Source organism: Populus nigra, chromosome 1, assembly GCF_951802175.1.
Source record: "Populus nigra chromosome 1, ddPopNigr1.1, whole genome shotgun sequence".
NCBI classification, from domain to species: domain Eukaryota; kingdom Viridiplantae; phylum Streptophyta; class Magnoliopsida; order Malpighiales; family Salicaceae; genus Populus; species Populus nigra.
The window spans coordinates 1,980,373-1,996,792 of NC_084852.1; the positions used below are offsets into that span (position 1 = coordinate 1,980,373).

At 34.2% G+C, this 16,420-nt stretch overlaps 1 protein-coding gene across 1 annotated transcript; it reads left to right on the forward strand.

Moving 5' to 3' along the window:
• Positions 1-13,479: 13,479 nt before the first annotated feature.
• On the forward strand, positions 13,480-15,715 carry LOC133703465 (WAT1-related protein At3g30340-like). Its single transcript, XM_062128004.1, has 6 exons — positions 13,480-14,100; positions 14,335-14,397; positions 14,463-14,579; positions 14,688-15,102; positions 15,192-15,343; positions 15,433-15,715. The coding sequence occupies exons 1-6, from the start codon at positions 13,910-13,912 to the stop codon at positions 15,602-15,604; spliced, it is 1,110 nt and encodes a 369-aa protein (XP_061983988.1). The 5' UTR covers positions 13,480-13,909; the 3' UTR covers positions 15,605-15,715.
• The last annotated feature ends 705 nt before the right edge of the window (positions 15,716-16,420 follow it).

The window sequence follows — 16,420 nt, forward strand, 5'->3', positions numbered from 1 at the left end:
GCATCAATAAAAAAATTTCTGGAGCGATGGTGCAACCTTTTTAGAGCTTCAGTTTTCCTGTAAAAAGAAGGTGATATTATTCATGGACATTAATGAGATGAGCAAAAATAAATGGAGTGAAGGATAAGACTAATCCAATATCAATAGTAATAAACATGAAGAGAATGAAAGAAATCTTTGAATTAAAAAGGGCAAACCAAAAATAAACCACCTAGCTTGTTCTCTATTTTCAAGCAATACAACCCACAATGGTAAATATGCATTCTTATGAATGTTGAGGATTTTCATTGAAATTCTAATCCAAAAAGCTCAATGGTTGTTATGTGTTAGAAATCACAACCTAATAGGAGCATTCATACATGTTACCTACATGTCCCTTTCAAATTTTTAGACTAAAAAGTTCAATGGTTGTGCTGTGTTAGAAATTGTAGGTTCATGGGAGCATGCATACTTGTTTCCTACATGGCTTCAACATACGGGACCATTGTAACATGCTGGAAGTCCACTGTTAATGATAGTGATAGTGTTGATTATAAGAAGACCAACTATAAGAACCTTGGAAGCCACCCCTGCAACAATGCACTCACCACCTTTGATTTAACAAAAAGATACAATACATAGTGCACTTGCCAAACTTTTTTTTACAATCTATTGTCCATCAATGACCACATCTTCTATGTGGTCCAACGTTAATTGTTGATGGTGTTGTAAACACTCAAAGTGATTTTATGTTAGGACTGCAACCTAACCAACCACCAAGTTCTGTCAGCCCCTATCCAAAGCTATAGTATATCATGTAAACTATTTTGTTTAATGGTGAAACACAAAAAAAGGCAAAAGTAGGAAGCCATCAAAATCTTGTAAAGTCTAAGAATTAATTAATCACATTCTCATTGCTGAATGAAGGAAAAAAATCTGATTAACCATGTAATAAATTGCTAGTTACACAGAATGATGTACACCACTTATGAAGTTTTCTTTCTGATCAATTTATGCAGATCCTTGCAACTATATTGTTGGTCTAAAGATCCCTGCAAGAAAATGTTGAAAAAACCTTAGATCCTTCTTTTCTCTCTCGCACGCACGCACGCACAAACAAAACCCTCAACAACCCATAAAATTCCAATCTTTCCCTCTCACACTCTTTTTTAGCTAACAGCCGGTAGTAGCAACAGATCCCTCAAGCAATTTTAGTTATCAAATATTGCCATAACATGGGTTTCGTTCATTGGGATATAAAGCTAGAAAATAACCTCCTTGCAAACTCCACGAGAAATAGGTCCATCCTGTTGAACAGAGGAATTCACGTTAACACATCCCAATTCAAGCAGCAGTTTCCTGAAGGCAGAAGTAAAGCCAAGAAAGATATCTTGTGCATAGTTTGAAAAAAGTCATAAGTCTCTTTGACATGCATATGGATTAGCATTGATTTTGGATCACTTGAATAACCACTCCTCTCAGCATAACATGAAGGCCAATGATTAGCGGTTATGCCCACAAACCTGTTATCCGAGATGATGCCCCAATAATCTACATTATAAAAAACAGTCATCGACAATAGAAAGAAAAACAAAATTAACAAAAGACTTCTCTGTCATTACATTTAGGCATATAACATCAAAGAAAGGCACAATTAATAATCCAAGACAATAGCTTTCCTACAATGAGCTTGAGTTGTAACAGATTAATAGTAATGTAATAAACCACACACGTTGTACATATAGTTCATTCTTTACTTTTGACACCAGGGTTTAAGACCAAAAAAAAAAAATCAATATTGTTGTCAACCGAATTCATGAAGTTATATGGATAAAATCATAAATAATTGCTGATCACGATACATACGTTTACACAACTCCATGTAATATAACTTTCCAACCACTACTTTCATTTCTCCACCCCGACCCAACAGCTATGCTGCAAAAATCTTCAACCTGATTATTGGGTCTGACTGGGCAAATTGTTTTTCATAAAAACCAAGTTAGGGACTGTAGATAGAATAACCAATTTAAGCTTGGATTGTTAAATATACATGGACTGCAGATGGAATAACCAATTTAAGCTTGGATTGTTAAATATACATGGAAATAATCAAGATCAATGGTAAGCAATATAGAGATGTCAACAAATTGTGCACTTGCTTATTCAAAGATGAAGAAAATAGCATAACCTAACTAACAAATTTGATTCATTGATTAACAATTAATGATGTCCATCATCAAATTCAAATGATGAGGCTTATCAAATGACCTTGACAATAGAGAAACAACAGGTTGTTAAGACTGTCAATATAAATTTTCGAGTAGATCAGAATAATAAAGGAGTTGGGCATAACAATAATCAGAAGGCCATCACCACGTAACCTAGGCCAGCCTAACATAATCAATAGACAACGAGTTAGGGTTCTGGCTTTATAATTCATTGCATTAAATGTGGTGAACTCGGGCACCGAGTTAGTAAATGTAGCAAAACAAAGAGTTGGCTTAAGAAGAATTTGCTAATATAAAAGCTTATGTATATGAATTATAAGAATGATGATGACTCAAACAGTGATTGTATAAAGATGGTGTTACTACCTTTGTTATTAGAAATAGTTTGTTAACGTCCAGGGGTAATTCAAAAAATGATTGGCAGTGTATTATTATCTTTCATTTCATATGCACTATTAAAGACAAGGTCTACAACTTGATTATAGACAGTGGTAGCTGTGATAATATAGTGTTTGTAGTGGTAATGAAAAAGCTTTAATTAATGACTAAAATCATCCTAAGCCATTTAAGCTGACTTTAATGAATAGATACACTGAGGTAATTATCGATAAATGCTACCTTGTTTCCTTTTTCATGGGATAAAAATATTTTGACACCTATAAGGGAGAAGATGGAGATGAGAACTAAAAAGAGGAAGAGCTTATTGTCTTCATCATAATTTATGAAGGAAATAAGAGGCGAAAAGTAGTGTATTCCCTAGTTCCCAATAATATAATGGTTAGGGAGAAGGATAACATTATTGAAAATCCTAAAAAAATATAGGGAATGCTAATAGAATTTAGAGATTTGATGCCAGATGAGTTACCTTATGGATTACCTTCTATATGAGATATCCCACACCAAATTATATGATCCTAGGTTCTAGTCTTCCAAACAAATCAGCTTACAAACTTAGTTCTAAAGAAGCTAAAGAGTTATAGAGACAGGTTGTAGAGCTATTAGATAAGATATATTTTTGGGAAAGTTTGAGTCTAGGTGTTGTCCCAACTCTTCTAGTCCTAAAAAAGGATGGTTCATAGAGCATGACTATGGATAACCAAGCTATTAACTAAATCATAGTGAAGTACACATTCTTGATAGCATGGCTAAATAAAATGTTAGATCAGTTGTCAGGTTTTAGGTTATTGTTAGAGAATGATTTCAAGAGTGATTACCATTAGATAATAATCAAATAGGAGGATGAATGCAATACAACCTTTAAAACCTAACAAGGGTTATACAAATGAATGGTTATGCCATTTGGTCTTACCCATTACTCCTGGCACTTTTATAAGGTTCATATATAAACTATTGAGGCTATTTGTTAGATTTATTATGGTTTATTTTGATAACATTCTGAATTATTGCCCCATTCTAGAGTCTCATTTAGAATATCTATGTGCTATTTTTGAAACTTTGAAGAAAGAGCAGTTGTATGTGAATCATAAAAAGTATAAGTTCTTCACTAGTACTGTTACTTTTATATATGTTAGATGAAGGGGTTTAGGTTGATCAATCTAAGATTTTTATAATTGTGGAGTGATTGACTCTAAAAAGTGTTCATAATATCCAGAGCTTTCATGGACTTGCATCTTTCTATAAGTAGTTCATTAGAAACTTCAGCTTTCAAATAAATCTATTATGAAGTTTCTAAAAAGGCGCATCTTTTAGTGGATAAATGAGGTTGAATCTAGCTTTTAGTTAGTGAAGCAGAAAATGATTGAAGCTCTTCTATTAACACTTCCAGATTTTGAGGTAAATTGTGATGCATTTGGGTTAGGTATTGAGGGAGTTCTTAGTCAAGATGAGAAGCTAATTGCTTTTTTTATTGAGAAGTTGTCTAACTTAAAGAGAAACTATTCCACGTACGATTTAGAGTTTCATTCTATTATTTAGAGTCTTCAGCATTGACAACATTATTTGGTTTATAAGGAATTTATCCTAATCATAGATATGAAGCTTTAATATATATATATATATATATATATATATATATATATATATAGGCAGCATAGGTTAAGTCATCGATATGTAAAGTGAGTGTTGTTTCTATAAGAGTTTATCTTTTACTAAGACATCAGTCGGACAATTTGAACAGAGTGGCTAATGCCTATAATAAATGGGTTGCTCTACTTACTATTATACGTACTTAGGTGATAAAGTTTGATGCTTCCAATAAGTTGTATTATGGTGATTCATCATTTGGATAGATTCATGCTGAGTTGATAGATGAAGGTAAACGAGATAACTTTGTATTTGTGAATGATTATATATTTTATGGTTAGTAGCTTTTTATCCCAGATTGGTCCTAATGTTTGTAAATTATTATTTGCTTAAGATGTTAAGTCACATATCTAGTTTTGTGAAAAGATGTGTTTGTAAGAGGTTTAAAAGTGGCTTATCAAATGATTGGCTCTATACTCCATTATCAATTCTTTATGCTTTGTGGTTGGATGTTAGTATGAATTTTATATTGGGTTCATCCTGTACCCAACAAGCCATGTATTCTATTTTTATTGTTATTGACAAATTCTCAAAGATGACCCATTTCATAGCTTGCTGGAAAGGATGCATCTCGGATAACCCACCTTTATTTCAATGATGTGGTCCATTTAAATGGCATTCTTTGCTCATCATTTTGAATATAGATGTGAAGTTTATGAGTAACTTGTAGAAGATTTTATGGGTTAATATGAGAACTCAATTAAACTTTAGTAGTGCATATCAACGTCAGACAAACAGGTAGACAAAGGTAGTTATTAACAACTTGCTGTAAAGTTTAATGGGAGACAAGCCAAAACAACAATATGATAACCTTATTGCAAGCAAACTATAATAGGTCTCAGAATCAGACTAGCTAACTAAGTCCATTTAAGATCGTATATGGATAAAATTGTTCCAGAGTGCTAGAATTGATGTATGTGCCTTGTATTAGATGATCAAATGTATCCTAGCTAATGGTATGACAAATTATTTGCATAGTGTTCATAAGCAGGCCAAGAAAACAATCATTGATAGCAATGCAAAATATAAAGCCCTAGTTGATACTAATTGTATGAGGCTGGTGTTTGAACTTGGTGATGTGAGACGTTGTAGAAGATTAATGGTAATGCACATATATTTTGCCTTTCTAGTCATCTGAAGACTTATGATGTCTTTAATGTTTAACAATTAATACCCTATCTGGAAGCAAAACAAAACTCAAGGACGAGTTCTCTCTAATATAAGGAGAATGATGTAACCAGACTAGTAGAAATAAAAGATTCTAATCATTTGAGTGAGGATCTGACATTAACAGATATGGATTTGACTTAATATGACTATGTGCATAATCTAACATATACTTTTATGGATAAATAGGACAGGTCTAAGCCCAATAAGATATTTGGTCGTGCTAGACTAGGTTAATAGATTCTATTTTAATTTCCTTAATGTTTTCAGACTTTAAATTGTTTCCTAGTAGAGGTCAGTTTTCATGACCTATTTAATGGTCTTGTAAATCACTTAAAGAGGCAATCACCATATACTTAAATTTTAGAGAATAAATTTGCAAATTTATGGTTCATATTTGCAGTTCTTTTCACTAATCAAATTCTTGTATTTTATGTGCTATTGATGTAATATTTAGCTTTTACTGCATTATATAGTCGCTATTATTAATAAACCTGGCCCAACTCAACTGATCGACTTAGGACTTAACTCAGGTTAGGTTTCACAAAAAAAAATAAGATAATTGACTTGATGAAAAACCTAAGTTGACTTGCAATCTAGTTAAAATTCATTAATTCTTTTTTTTTTTCAAATGACATTGTGTTGATTTTTGTAAAAAACAATTAGTTAACTTACTCAACTCGTAACTTTGATCTTGCACCATATTAACCCCAAATTCAATTTAATAACCATGCTTATAATTAATTATGCTATATCTACCTTTTGTCTTTAATGGTTACCAAATTTCAATCTTGTACAATACTTGTTCTAGTAGTGTTTATAATTTTTTAACGGTAATGAAATGTAATATATATATATATATATATATATATATTTCTGCCTTCAATATTTTTGGCATAGTAGGTTTGTGGTAGTAATTGCTTTTCAAAATATTTTTTTATTTATAAATGCATAGAAATATTTTTTTCTTAAAAAATTATTTTTGACATTAACATATATATTAAAACAATTTGAAAATATAAAAAAATTAATTTGAAGTAAAGAGAAAATAAAAAAAATTTAATTTTATTCTAAAATATTTTTGAAATATAAAAATAAGCAATCTAGTAAAAAAAATAAAAATCAACGTAACTTCCTTCTATTAAAGTTAAAAATAAAAATTAATACGTCTACCTTTTGCTATATGTATGAAAAGCTTAATAATGGTAAAGTTAGAGCGGTTAATTTTCCTTTTCTAACTTGAATTATTGATCAGAAGGTTGGTCTTTCTTATTAGTAAACTACATGCATGTCTTTATATTCTACAATCCCTTATCTTCCAAAACGGTCCAAGTTGTAGGTTTTTTTTTTATTAATCTTAAAATGATATTATTTTTAACAAAATAAAAAAAAACCTAAAACTATCATCATTTAAATAAAAAATAAAAATAAAACCTTAAAACTAGCTTGACTGGCTTAGCTAATTTGATCAAATCATTTCGAGTTTACCTAATCAAAAATAGATTCTAAATCTATAAATTAATATATAATACAGAGTTAATAACCATGTTCATGTTCATGTTCAAAAGGTGAACTTTGAGAAGGGAATTCTTCTTGCAATAACTTATTTTGTTGTTAAGTCAAAGGTTGTATAATTAAGAATGAAGAACCAATAGAAAAACTTATATAACTATATTTAATATGCTTATATATAAATATAAAGGGAAAGAAGAACTAAATTGAGTAGTTTGTGGTATTTTGATAATGAAATTGACACTTTGAATGTTTCAATTAAAGGGTTATTTTTATTATTTTTTTTGTTGAGAAATGTCTAAATTATAGTCTGTTAACTAATGCTGTAGATATCCAAATTGATTATAGTTTGCTGGCCGAGTAGCAATTTTAGAAAACTCAAAAACAGGATAAAATAGAAGTTGAGGGATTGGTTTGCAATTATATATTCTTAAAATAATAGATGAAACATAGGGACTAAATAAAAAAAAGAAAAGAAAAGAAAAGAAAAGGGACCTGCAATTATATCATCTTGATAAAAAAAAATTATATATACTTTATCAAATAGTAATATTTAATTATTTGATATGACACAATAGACAATAACATTCCAATCAGCCTTGATGATTTTAGAGGAAAATAAATGCAAAATAGAAATAGAAATAAAAACTTATAAAGATATTTATAATTCTAATTAATTAACCAGTGGTCGAAATGATGGCTAATTAAATTTATTTTTGGAATTATTGAGCCTGGATCATCTTAATTTTTGTTCCATGAACTGGCTAGAACTCCAAATATTTTGAAGAAAATTGAAGGTACACAACCAGCTTGACTACCCAATTGGTGTGTGGATCCCTTCATTGTTCTACCATTCTGGATAATGGATCATCACAGGAATAGTTCTAGCTGTTAAAAGCAACGAATACTGTAATGTTGCAAATATATTATTCTTGTTTCGATATAAACAACATGGCCTGCAATATTCAATCTAGCTGATAACATTTTCTCACTTGTCCATACATGGATGTCAGCAGATACCTGCATGGTTTTAGCATTATAAAAACCAGCTCCTTAGACCCTGGCACGGTTCCATAAAGTAGAGGGTTAATTCTGTAGCAGGAGAAGGAAATATGGGAGCACCAACAGGTGGTGGTTTGCGAGGCAGAAGGAAGTCATCATCAAGGGGACACCACAGGTTTGTTGGGGTTAGGCAGAGGCCATCAGGGAGATGGGTGGCAGAGATTAAGGACTCGTTGCAAAAGGTTAGACTCTGGCTTGGAACTTTTGATACTGCTGAGGATGCTGCAAGAGCATATGATGATGCGGCTAGGGCGTTACGCGGTGCTAATGCGCGTACAAACTTTGAATTGCCTCAGCCTGCACCAAATTCCGGTGCTGGCCGTGGTAGTCTTATAGAAGTTGAGCCTTTCTCATTTGAGGAAGTTTGCGGGACGGGAAGTGAAGCGGGAGGGATTCTTGGTGCGCTCAAAGCCAAGCTGCTTGATGGCAAGGGATTGCAGGTGCTTCCCTCTGCTGCTTGTTCTTCTAGTGTGCAGCCTAACTTGGCTGCGAATACTTCTCACAAAAACAATTCTAAGAGAGATCTGGCATCGACAGCCTCTATTCCTCGCGGAGCTGGAACTCTTAATGCTATTCAGGATCCTTGTACTTCAGGATCTCGTAAGATTGACCTTGTCTTAGATCATGATCATGGTGACATGATGGCAGGTCATGTTGCGGCTGGCCTGTGGAATCAACTATGCCATAGTACTACAGCAACAACAAACTTGGAATGGCCCAGTGAACCAGCACCAAGTGAAGTCGCCTGGGCCACGCAGATGAACCATATTTCTGATCAGGCCGCTATGTTTACCAGTAGTACTTCAATTACTACTTCTGCATGGCCACTTTCTGCGACAGCTCAACCATGTGTTGATTTGATGTATTCGAATCCGTGCACCATTGAGATGCCTATGAACAAGATTAGTCGAATGATTACAACAAACATGCCAACATTGCAAATTGATGAACAAGGTATTTGGTCCACTGAGCAACAATTCCTGCACTGTGATAATAGTGGCTGGACTGGTGGTAATAGCACTTGGGATCCCTTTCTCTTGTATCCTCATTCCTCAGCGTTAGGGTGACATTGGATGATCTAGCATTTCCTCCATTGTTACTGCAATTTCTCCCTACCAACTACAGTTACCAGCTAATCATTCTTTTACATGTGCACCATAAACTCCCACCTATATACAGGGCTTGCAAGTTCAAGAATTTTTTTTTCCAGGGAGCGATCAATATCTGTAATTTGTACTTAAATCTAGTATGCAAAGTATGTTTCACAATCTTTTGTTCATTGAAGGAATTGTATTGCCTCAGCTGTGAAGTAATTCCTTCTATTTCTTGATCACGAAAAGGAAGAAATTCCCTCTGAATGCTGCCAATTGTCGAACTTTTATATTTCTGAAAAGCAATCCTATCAGACTGGAAATTCTGCTCCTGCAGCTTAAGCACTCAAGTTTTTCGTCGTCATGGATCAAGCAATAAAAATCAACTTTCCATTTCTTTCTTATTTTTGAAAGGAACAGGAATCATGTGCAAGAAATGGTAAGGCTAGCGGGAAGATGGACATCAATCGAATAACAGTTCATATCCTGAAGTTTGAATCCCTAACAACAACATCCAGAACTGGCTTACATATCCGCAGTAAATTATTGATCTAGTATAGCATGCGAAGATTACGATAATGTATTGATCTAGCATGAGATGCGAAGATTAAGATAATGTCAACTGTTAGAATTTAAGTCCATAAAATAAAAAAATAAAAAAGGTTCCATTACACACTGTATGAAGCCTCGAAATGTAAGATGGTTGCTTCCTTGGGATCATCGTTGAAACGACAGCAATATCCGGAATCTGGAGGATATATATTAGTATACTCTAGCAGATGATTTAGCCCATGTTACTAAGCAGTATGATAGGGACAGCTATAATGGCCCTGCAATCAAAAGCCAAAAGATCCGATTTAAGACAATAAAATAACATCTTGTTACTTCATTTGGACCTGGTAACACAGATGCTAGCTTGAAATGTTTCTTTGTTTTTGACATAGCATTTTTGTCCCGATGCAGGGACATGACAGAGACCGCGCGAGCCTGACGATGTTAATTGAACGCCATTTTACTATTGAGGATAGAGTCTAAAAGGGGAATCCTGTAGCACTCCAAAGTGACTACTGTTTCATTCCTGTCTCTTGCTCCCTTAGGAAAGGACATAAGGTATCGGTTAGTTTAAGGTCTAAATCATCATCCACGTTGGCAGTTTATCTTCATGTGTTTTAGGTGGAATGCTAAGTAATCTCACAAAAGAAAATATAAAAATAAAATATATTATAACTTTAAGAAATTTTTAGCGTTCAGTTACAGTCTCATAATAATTAAAAAAAAACATAAATAATAAAGAAAAAGAATACATATCTTCTTATTTTAAAAATATATATAATTTCACTCCAAAACTTTCACTAAATAAATTTTAATTTATATTTTATTTTTTCAACTAAACACATTTTTATATTTATTTTTTGTATCTTAATGATACTTAATAATAAGAGAAGCTTCGTACACTGAAGTGGAAAAGAAAAAGGAACATTATGCCATTTTTTATTGGACTAGCCCTCATGCGAAAACAAAATAAAAAGTGGCGTGGTCCGAATAGAAATAACAGGTGATTATGAATAGTTAAATATGAATTTAATATAATCATGTTGTGTAGATTATATAAATGATTTAATAGGTATATTTATAAATTAGTGGGGTTAATCTAGATCTAAGAAGAGATTTGGTTGTTCTAGACCAGTATGATAGTCTAAAAAAATTATATTAAATCTTACTTAATTTGTTATAAGAGTTTCTGGAAATTGTTTTCTATATAGTAATGCCTTTAACGCTATGTATATTATCGGATCTTGAGATATCAAGAATCTCATTCCTAGGACCTTGATTAGGCCAATTTTGTTATTTTTTTTATTTTATACTTTGTTTTGGTTTTCATGATTATTTTCTTTGTATTTTTAAATTTTCATTTTATTTTCTAGTTAAGGTAGAGTTTATGGTACAATTAAAGTTTTATAAACCTCTTTAAAAAACAGAATTTATAAACATTAAGTTTTAGAAATTTTTAGAAGGAATAAAGTTGTGAATTTAAGTTTCACATTCCAGTCACCTTCACTCATCAAATTTCTATATTCTGAATTTTTTTGCTGTGTTTAGCTTCTGTCGGCAAAAAAGAGCCTTCTTTTGTGTCACATGGTAATATCATATGTGCTTATCTTAAATATTCAAGAAATCCATTATCACCTGGCTAAATTATATGGTCCATTAACAATGTATTACTTTCCAGAAAGAGATCAACTGGGAGCTGCTATATGGTATCCAAACGCAGACATAGTACGGCTGTACAAAGACGATAGGTAAATGAATGGCTGTGGCTCTTCCTTCAGAAAGTTATCAGCTGGAATATAGAATCAGGAACAGGTTCTCAATTCTACATTACAAGAGAATTAAAAAAGTGAAGGTGGAGAGGGGGGTGGTGCTAGGGCCTTAACTAGCTAGAAAGTTCAAAGATGGAAACAGTTGACATATTCAATATCTTGATATATAGTGTAAAAGCATCTCTTAGCGAATCCACACAGCAGTATTCTTCCTATTACCTGCTCAGCAGCAGTCTACATTGGTGATGAACAATCACAATAACTCTTAGCTCAGGATCCCCCGTATTAGTTGCACTTCAAAGAGTACTACAAGCTGCCAAGATATTACACGGGCCACGTTTGTTTGTTGAATAGTTCCTTGCCAGCTAGAGAGGTAAGTACTAGCAGCTAGAAGATTGGGATGGAATTAAGTGAGATAGAGAGGGATACAATCCGAAGTGATAGCTAGGTAGAAGACAAGTGCGTGCGTGTAAAAGATGACACAGACATTTGAAGTGGCACCATTGAAATGTAGATCTGGACAGACGACAGTGCACAGAAATCTTCCTAGTTGCTGCGTCTAATCAAGGTGATCGGTGCTTTTCTCTGCACTATTCTTTCCGGTATTTACGAGAAGATTTGACATATTGTTCTCGCTCTGCACATTGTAAACGCCAACAGTGTTTGAGCTATAAACTAAAAAGTTCAGTTTTCTCGTGAGGTCTGGAAACAGTGGACACAGATTGTCCTCTTTTGTATAAAATCTGCAGCACGATAGCCTTCAGTTGAACCTAATTTAGAATAATAAAACAAGATATTTTTCTAGCAATTGAGTGCAATACATTGATTGAGGAAATTGACGCAACTTTATAGTACCAACTAATGACCTATCGCGAATGATAATGAAAATTATTACCCCTTTGAAGACTCGTAGCTAGATTTTGATATATATCAAAACTCCCAAAGGTTTACATGTTTGTTTCGTATCAAGAGTGTTAATATGGTAGCAATTGCTTTTCAAATAATTTTTTATGTCGAAATGCATGCTAATAATTTTTTTTATTTTTTAAAAATTATTTTTGACATCAGCACATCAAAACGATCCAAAACATACAAACCATATTAAATTTTAGTAAAAAAAAAATTGAATTTTTTAAGAACGTGGTGCAAATGATTTCCAAATCTCTAAAAAATCACATAATTACATAAAGATCAAAATATTCAATCTTATTAATCCATGTTCGTTGAAGATGCATGCCAAACAATGCTATTTATATTATCACTAGGTCTAAACCCTAATCCTTCTAGGAAAAAAAAAATCCTAAAAGATAATTATAGAGTTAATATGGGGATTTCTGAACCAAGTAGAAAAAATAAAATTACAAAGATGATATTTAATTTTCTAAAATTGCTCTTGTATGATTTTTTTAATTAAGATAGAAGAAACTTGTTCTTGAATTCAAATTGTCTTTGAAAATCTCAAGACATATTTCTTTAAGCAGAATCTTCTTATTCATAAATCATCGTCCACCATGAATATGTTCTTTGCGAACTTCAACCATGGTGATTCCTCAATTAGAAAACCAATAATTTTTCTTTATGTAAGTCATTTCATTATGAATCCTTTAGCAATATCTTTGTGCGAATAACATTATTACTAGGAGCTTTCTGATACTAATTAATACAGTTATAATACCAACTGACTCGAAAAAATAATTAAAAAAATATGAATGCTCTCAAGATCTCCTGCGTCACAAATTGAGACTTTCTTGGATACATAATTCTCTCCCCTTGCGTGTAAAGGATGTTAGCCATCCTTTTTTTTTTTTTTTTGGATTCGAGGAAACCCCACCCCCCGGAAAGCGCACTTTGTGGGCCCAGGTGAGTGAGTAAAACCCCGGCTGTCCCAGGCTCTTACAAGAGGTGCACGCCCTGACTCGAACTCGAGACCTGCTGTGCAGATCTCAAGCCCTTTGCCACCACGCTACACTCCTTGGGGACCCCACTAAAAAGATGTAGTATTAGATGCTACGTGCAGGGGAACCCCACTAAAAAGATGCCGTTAAGCTATGCTTAGCAAGGCTAGCAATAAATTAACTCATAAAGTACATCATGCACCAACATGAAGCCTAGAAGAAAATGCAAGTGAAAAACTCGTGGCCAATATCCACTGCTTCTTCTACCATTCTCGAGGACGAAATCATGTATTGATGCTTCACTGTTTTGTATGATCCGTGATGCTAAATGATTCTCTTGTAATCTCCATTTGTTGGAAAGTATCACTCAAAAGAAAGTGTAAAGAAGAGAATAAATAGCAAACTAATATTGTCGATGTTGGCTGCTTAAAGCGTTGATGTGATTTGAAGAATTTAATTCTGCTTTCTACCCAATTATTCCAGAGTCCATTTATTTAGAGCAATATCTCTGCACATAAGCTTGTAGTACTGTCTGATAGAGGAAATTGGTTAGCAAAGAGAGTGATAAGAAAGGTGTTACTCTACTTCTTTCAAGAGTGCTGGATTCAATGGCTGATTTGAAGAGCTGTGATGAATGGAAACCTTTCATAGCAATGATAACAATTGATTTTGCTTTTTCCATTGTGAATATTCTTCTCAAGAAAGTCCTTGATGAGGGTATTAACCGTTTGGTCCTTATCACATACCGGCTTTCGATTTCTGCAATTTTCTTGGGTCCTATCGGCTACTTCCGGGAAAGGTAGTAGCTCTTTAGTCCAACATTCTGCTTATTTTTATTTTGATTTCTTGACTGTATAAACTCGTGCCCTTCCCCAGAATAGTCTATACAGGCATTAGCTAGCTAGCTTGCTAGAACCAAATGTTCGTCGGCTAATTAAGTTAACAAATTAGGATTGAAGTTCTTATTGTAGCATTGTGATACTACTTTTCAGATATTAAAGCAACAGATCTTACAGATCAAGCTTGCTTGCAGGGGTAGCAGACCGCCGCTCACATTTCGCATCTTATGCTACCTGTTCCTCAGTGCGATTGTTGGGTGAGTATTGTTTAAGCCTTTTCAAGTTTTCAATATCCTTGCCACTAACTAATTTTTCCTTGCAGGGCATCACTGACACAATGCTTCTTCCTTATCGGCATTCAATATACATCTGCTACATTTTCATGTGCCTTCATCAACATGGTTCCTGTCGTTACGTTTATAATGGCACTGCCATTCAAGTATCTATAATAATTTTCTTTCAACTTTCTTGGTTCCGCAATGTGTTATATTCTTTGTCGTAGCCTTGCAGCTTTAACTTCTCTTGGTTTCTATCTATTGCCTTGCAGAATGGAGACTGTTCATATAAAATCCAATAGCGGAAAAGCCAAAGTACTCGGTACCCTGGTGTGTGTTGCTGGTGCCATGCTGTTGACTCTCATCCGAGGAGCACCATTATTTAACAATTCACCTGGTCAAGCTGTAACTCGAGCCATGGATCATAGCCTAAAGCTGAGCCAAACTAAAAGGGCCGGAAGATGGACCTTTGGTTGTATTGCTTTGCTTGTTGGAACGCTGTTGTGGTCTGGTTGGTTTGTACTTCAATCACATATTGGAAGGAGATACCCCTGCCAATGTTCTAGCACTGCCATTATGTCCTTCTTTGGTGCCATTCAGTCAGCTATTTTATGCTTGTCCACTGAAAGGAGCCTCTCCATATGGGTTCTGAAGGGGAAAATAGAAATTATAACTGTCCTGTATGCTGTAAGCATAACCTTCACAAGCTGAAATCCATAGAGCTATTAGTTTCTGTTGTGTCTCTTCATTGCTGAATGAACCATTGATTTATGCAGGGAATCATAGGATCAGGCTTGTGCTATGTGGGCATGTCATGGTGTGTTAAGAAAAGGGGTCCAGTCTTTACAGCAGCATTCAGTCCCCTAGTTCAGATAATGGCAGCCATGCTTGATGTCCCTATCCTCCATGAGGAACTCTATCTTGGCAGGTGAACTTTTTGACCATTCTGTCTTAATTAGTACTAGACACTGCCTCTATTTTTATTTTATTTTTCACAAAAGGGTTTTTCATGAGCAGTTTGCTGGGATCCATCTTTGTGATAATTGGCTTGTACATTCTTCTTTGGGGTAAGAACAAAGAAATGCAGAATCACGCAACAAGAGTAGCTCAAGAAGCTGAAGAGATAAAGGAACAAGAGCCCCCCTTACAAGTTGTCAGTACTGTCTCTTGTGATTCAAGGTGTCCTTGAGGCCAAGTTAAATGATCTTTCCTCTTTCCAAGAAAATCCATGTTTGGTACTAATTGTACTTTCCTTTAAATTCCACTAACATTCGAATAAATCTCGAAGAAAATATTTTCAGCTTCTCTTTCTGCAAGAAAAAGAAAAATGAAAGGAGAAAAGAATCGGATAGGATGTACTCCTTGTTATGGAGGCAAAGGTTGTATGCAATTCTGTTCTTCGGTGGAGCTTTATGATCATACAAACGTTTTTGAAGCATTAAGCCGAAAATTTGGATATCGTAGGTGGCTGCCTGTAGAACATGTTAACACAAAACCATTCTAACACCCTGAGTCTCATGGTGGAGAAGAATCTGTGCAGGCTCTTGTATATAGTTGGAGGAGTCGGGCCTTAAACGTCCAGGAATGACTGATATAATTCGTATTTTTACCATGTCTGATCCCAAACCAGGACAGCAAGTTTGGGGCAGGCCGATCAAAAGAGGCAAGCCATGAGCCATCTTGGGAGAAGCACAGAAACCTTTCTCAAGGTGAATTGATTTCAACACGTTTGGTATTTGGAAAGCTCACCGAGCAAGCGTCCCTTTCCTTTGAGTTCGGGGTTCACATTTCGGAGTTGGAAGTCGCACCATGGGCTCATGATTTTATTCCCGAACCCTTGTTCATTTCGAAATAAAACCTCCTCTAATGCATGGAGGACACCTTACGTTTTTCTTTGTGGGAGAACAAAAAAAAAATAAAATCAATGGAGACCGAAAATACTCCTTATCCCTTTCATGAAAGGTTTTATTTAAAGGGTAATCATGGCTAACAAAAATAGAGAATT

Bases quoted from the DNA above. Each gene is read 5' to 3' on its own strand.
- LOC133703465 (XM_062128004.1), top strand. From the start codon at position 13,910: ATGGCTGATTTGAAGAGCTGTGATGAATGGAAACCTTTCATAGCAATG. The intron at 14,101-14,334 runs GTAGTAGCTCTT...GCTTGCTTGCAG, and splicing joins ATCGGCTACTTCCGGGAAAG to GGGTAGCAGACCGCCGCTCA. The intron at 15,344-15,432 runs GTGAACTTTTTG...TTTCATGAGCAG, and splicing joins GAGGAACTCTATCTTGGCAG to TTTGCTGGGATCCATCTTTG.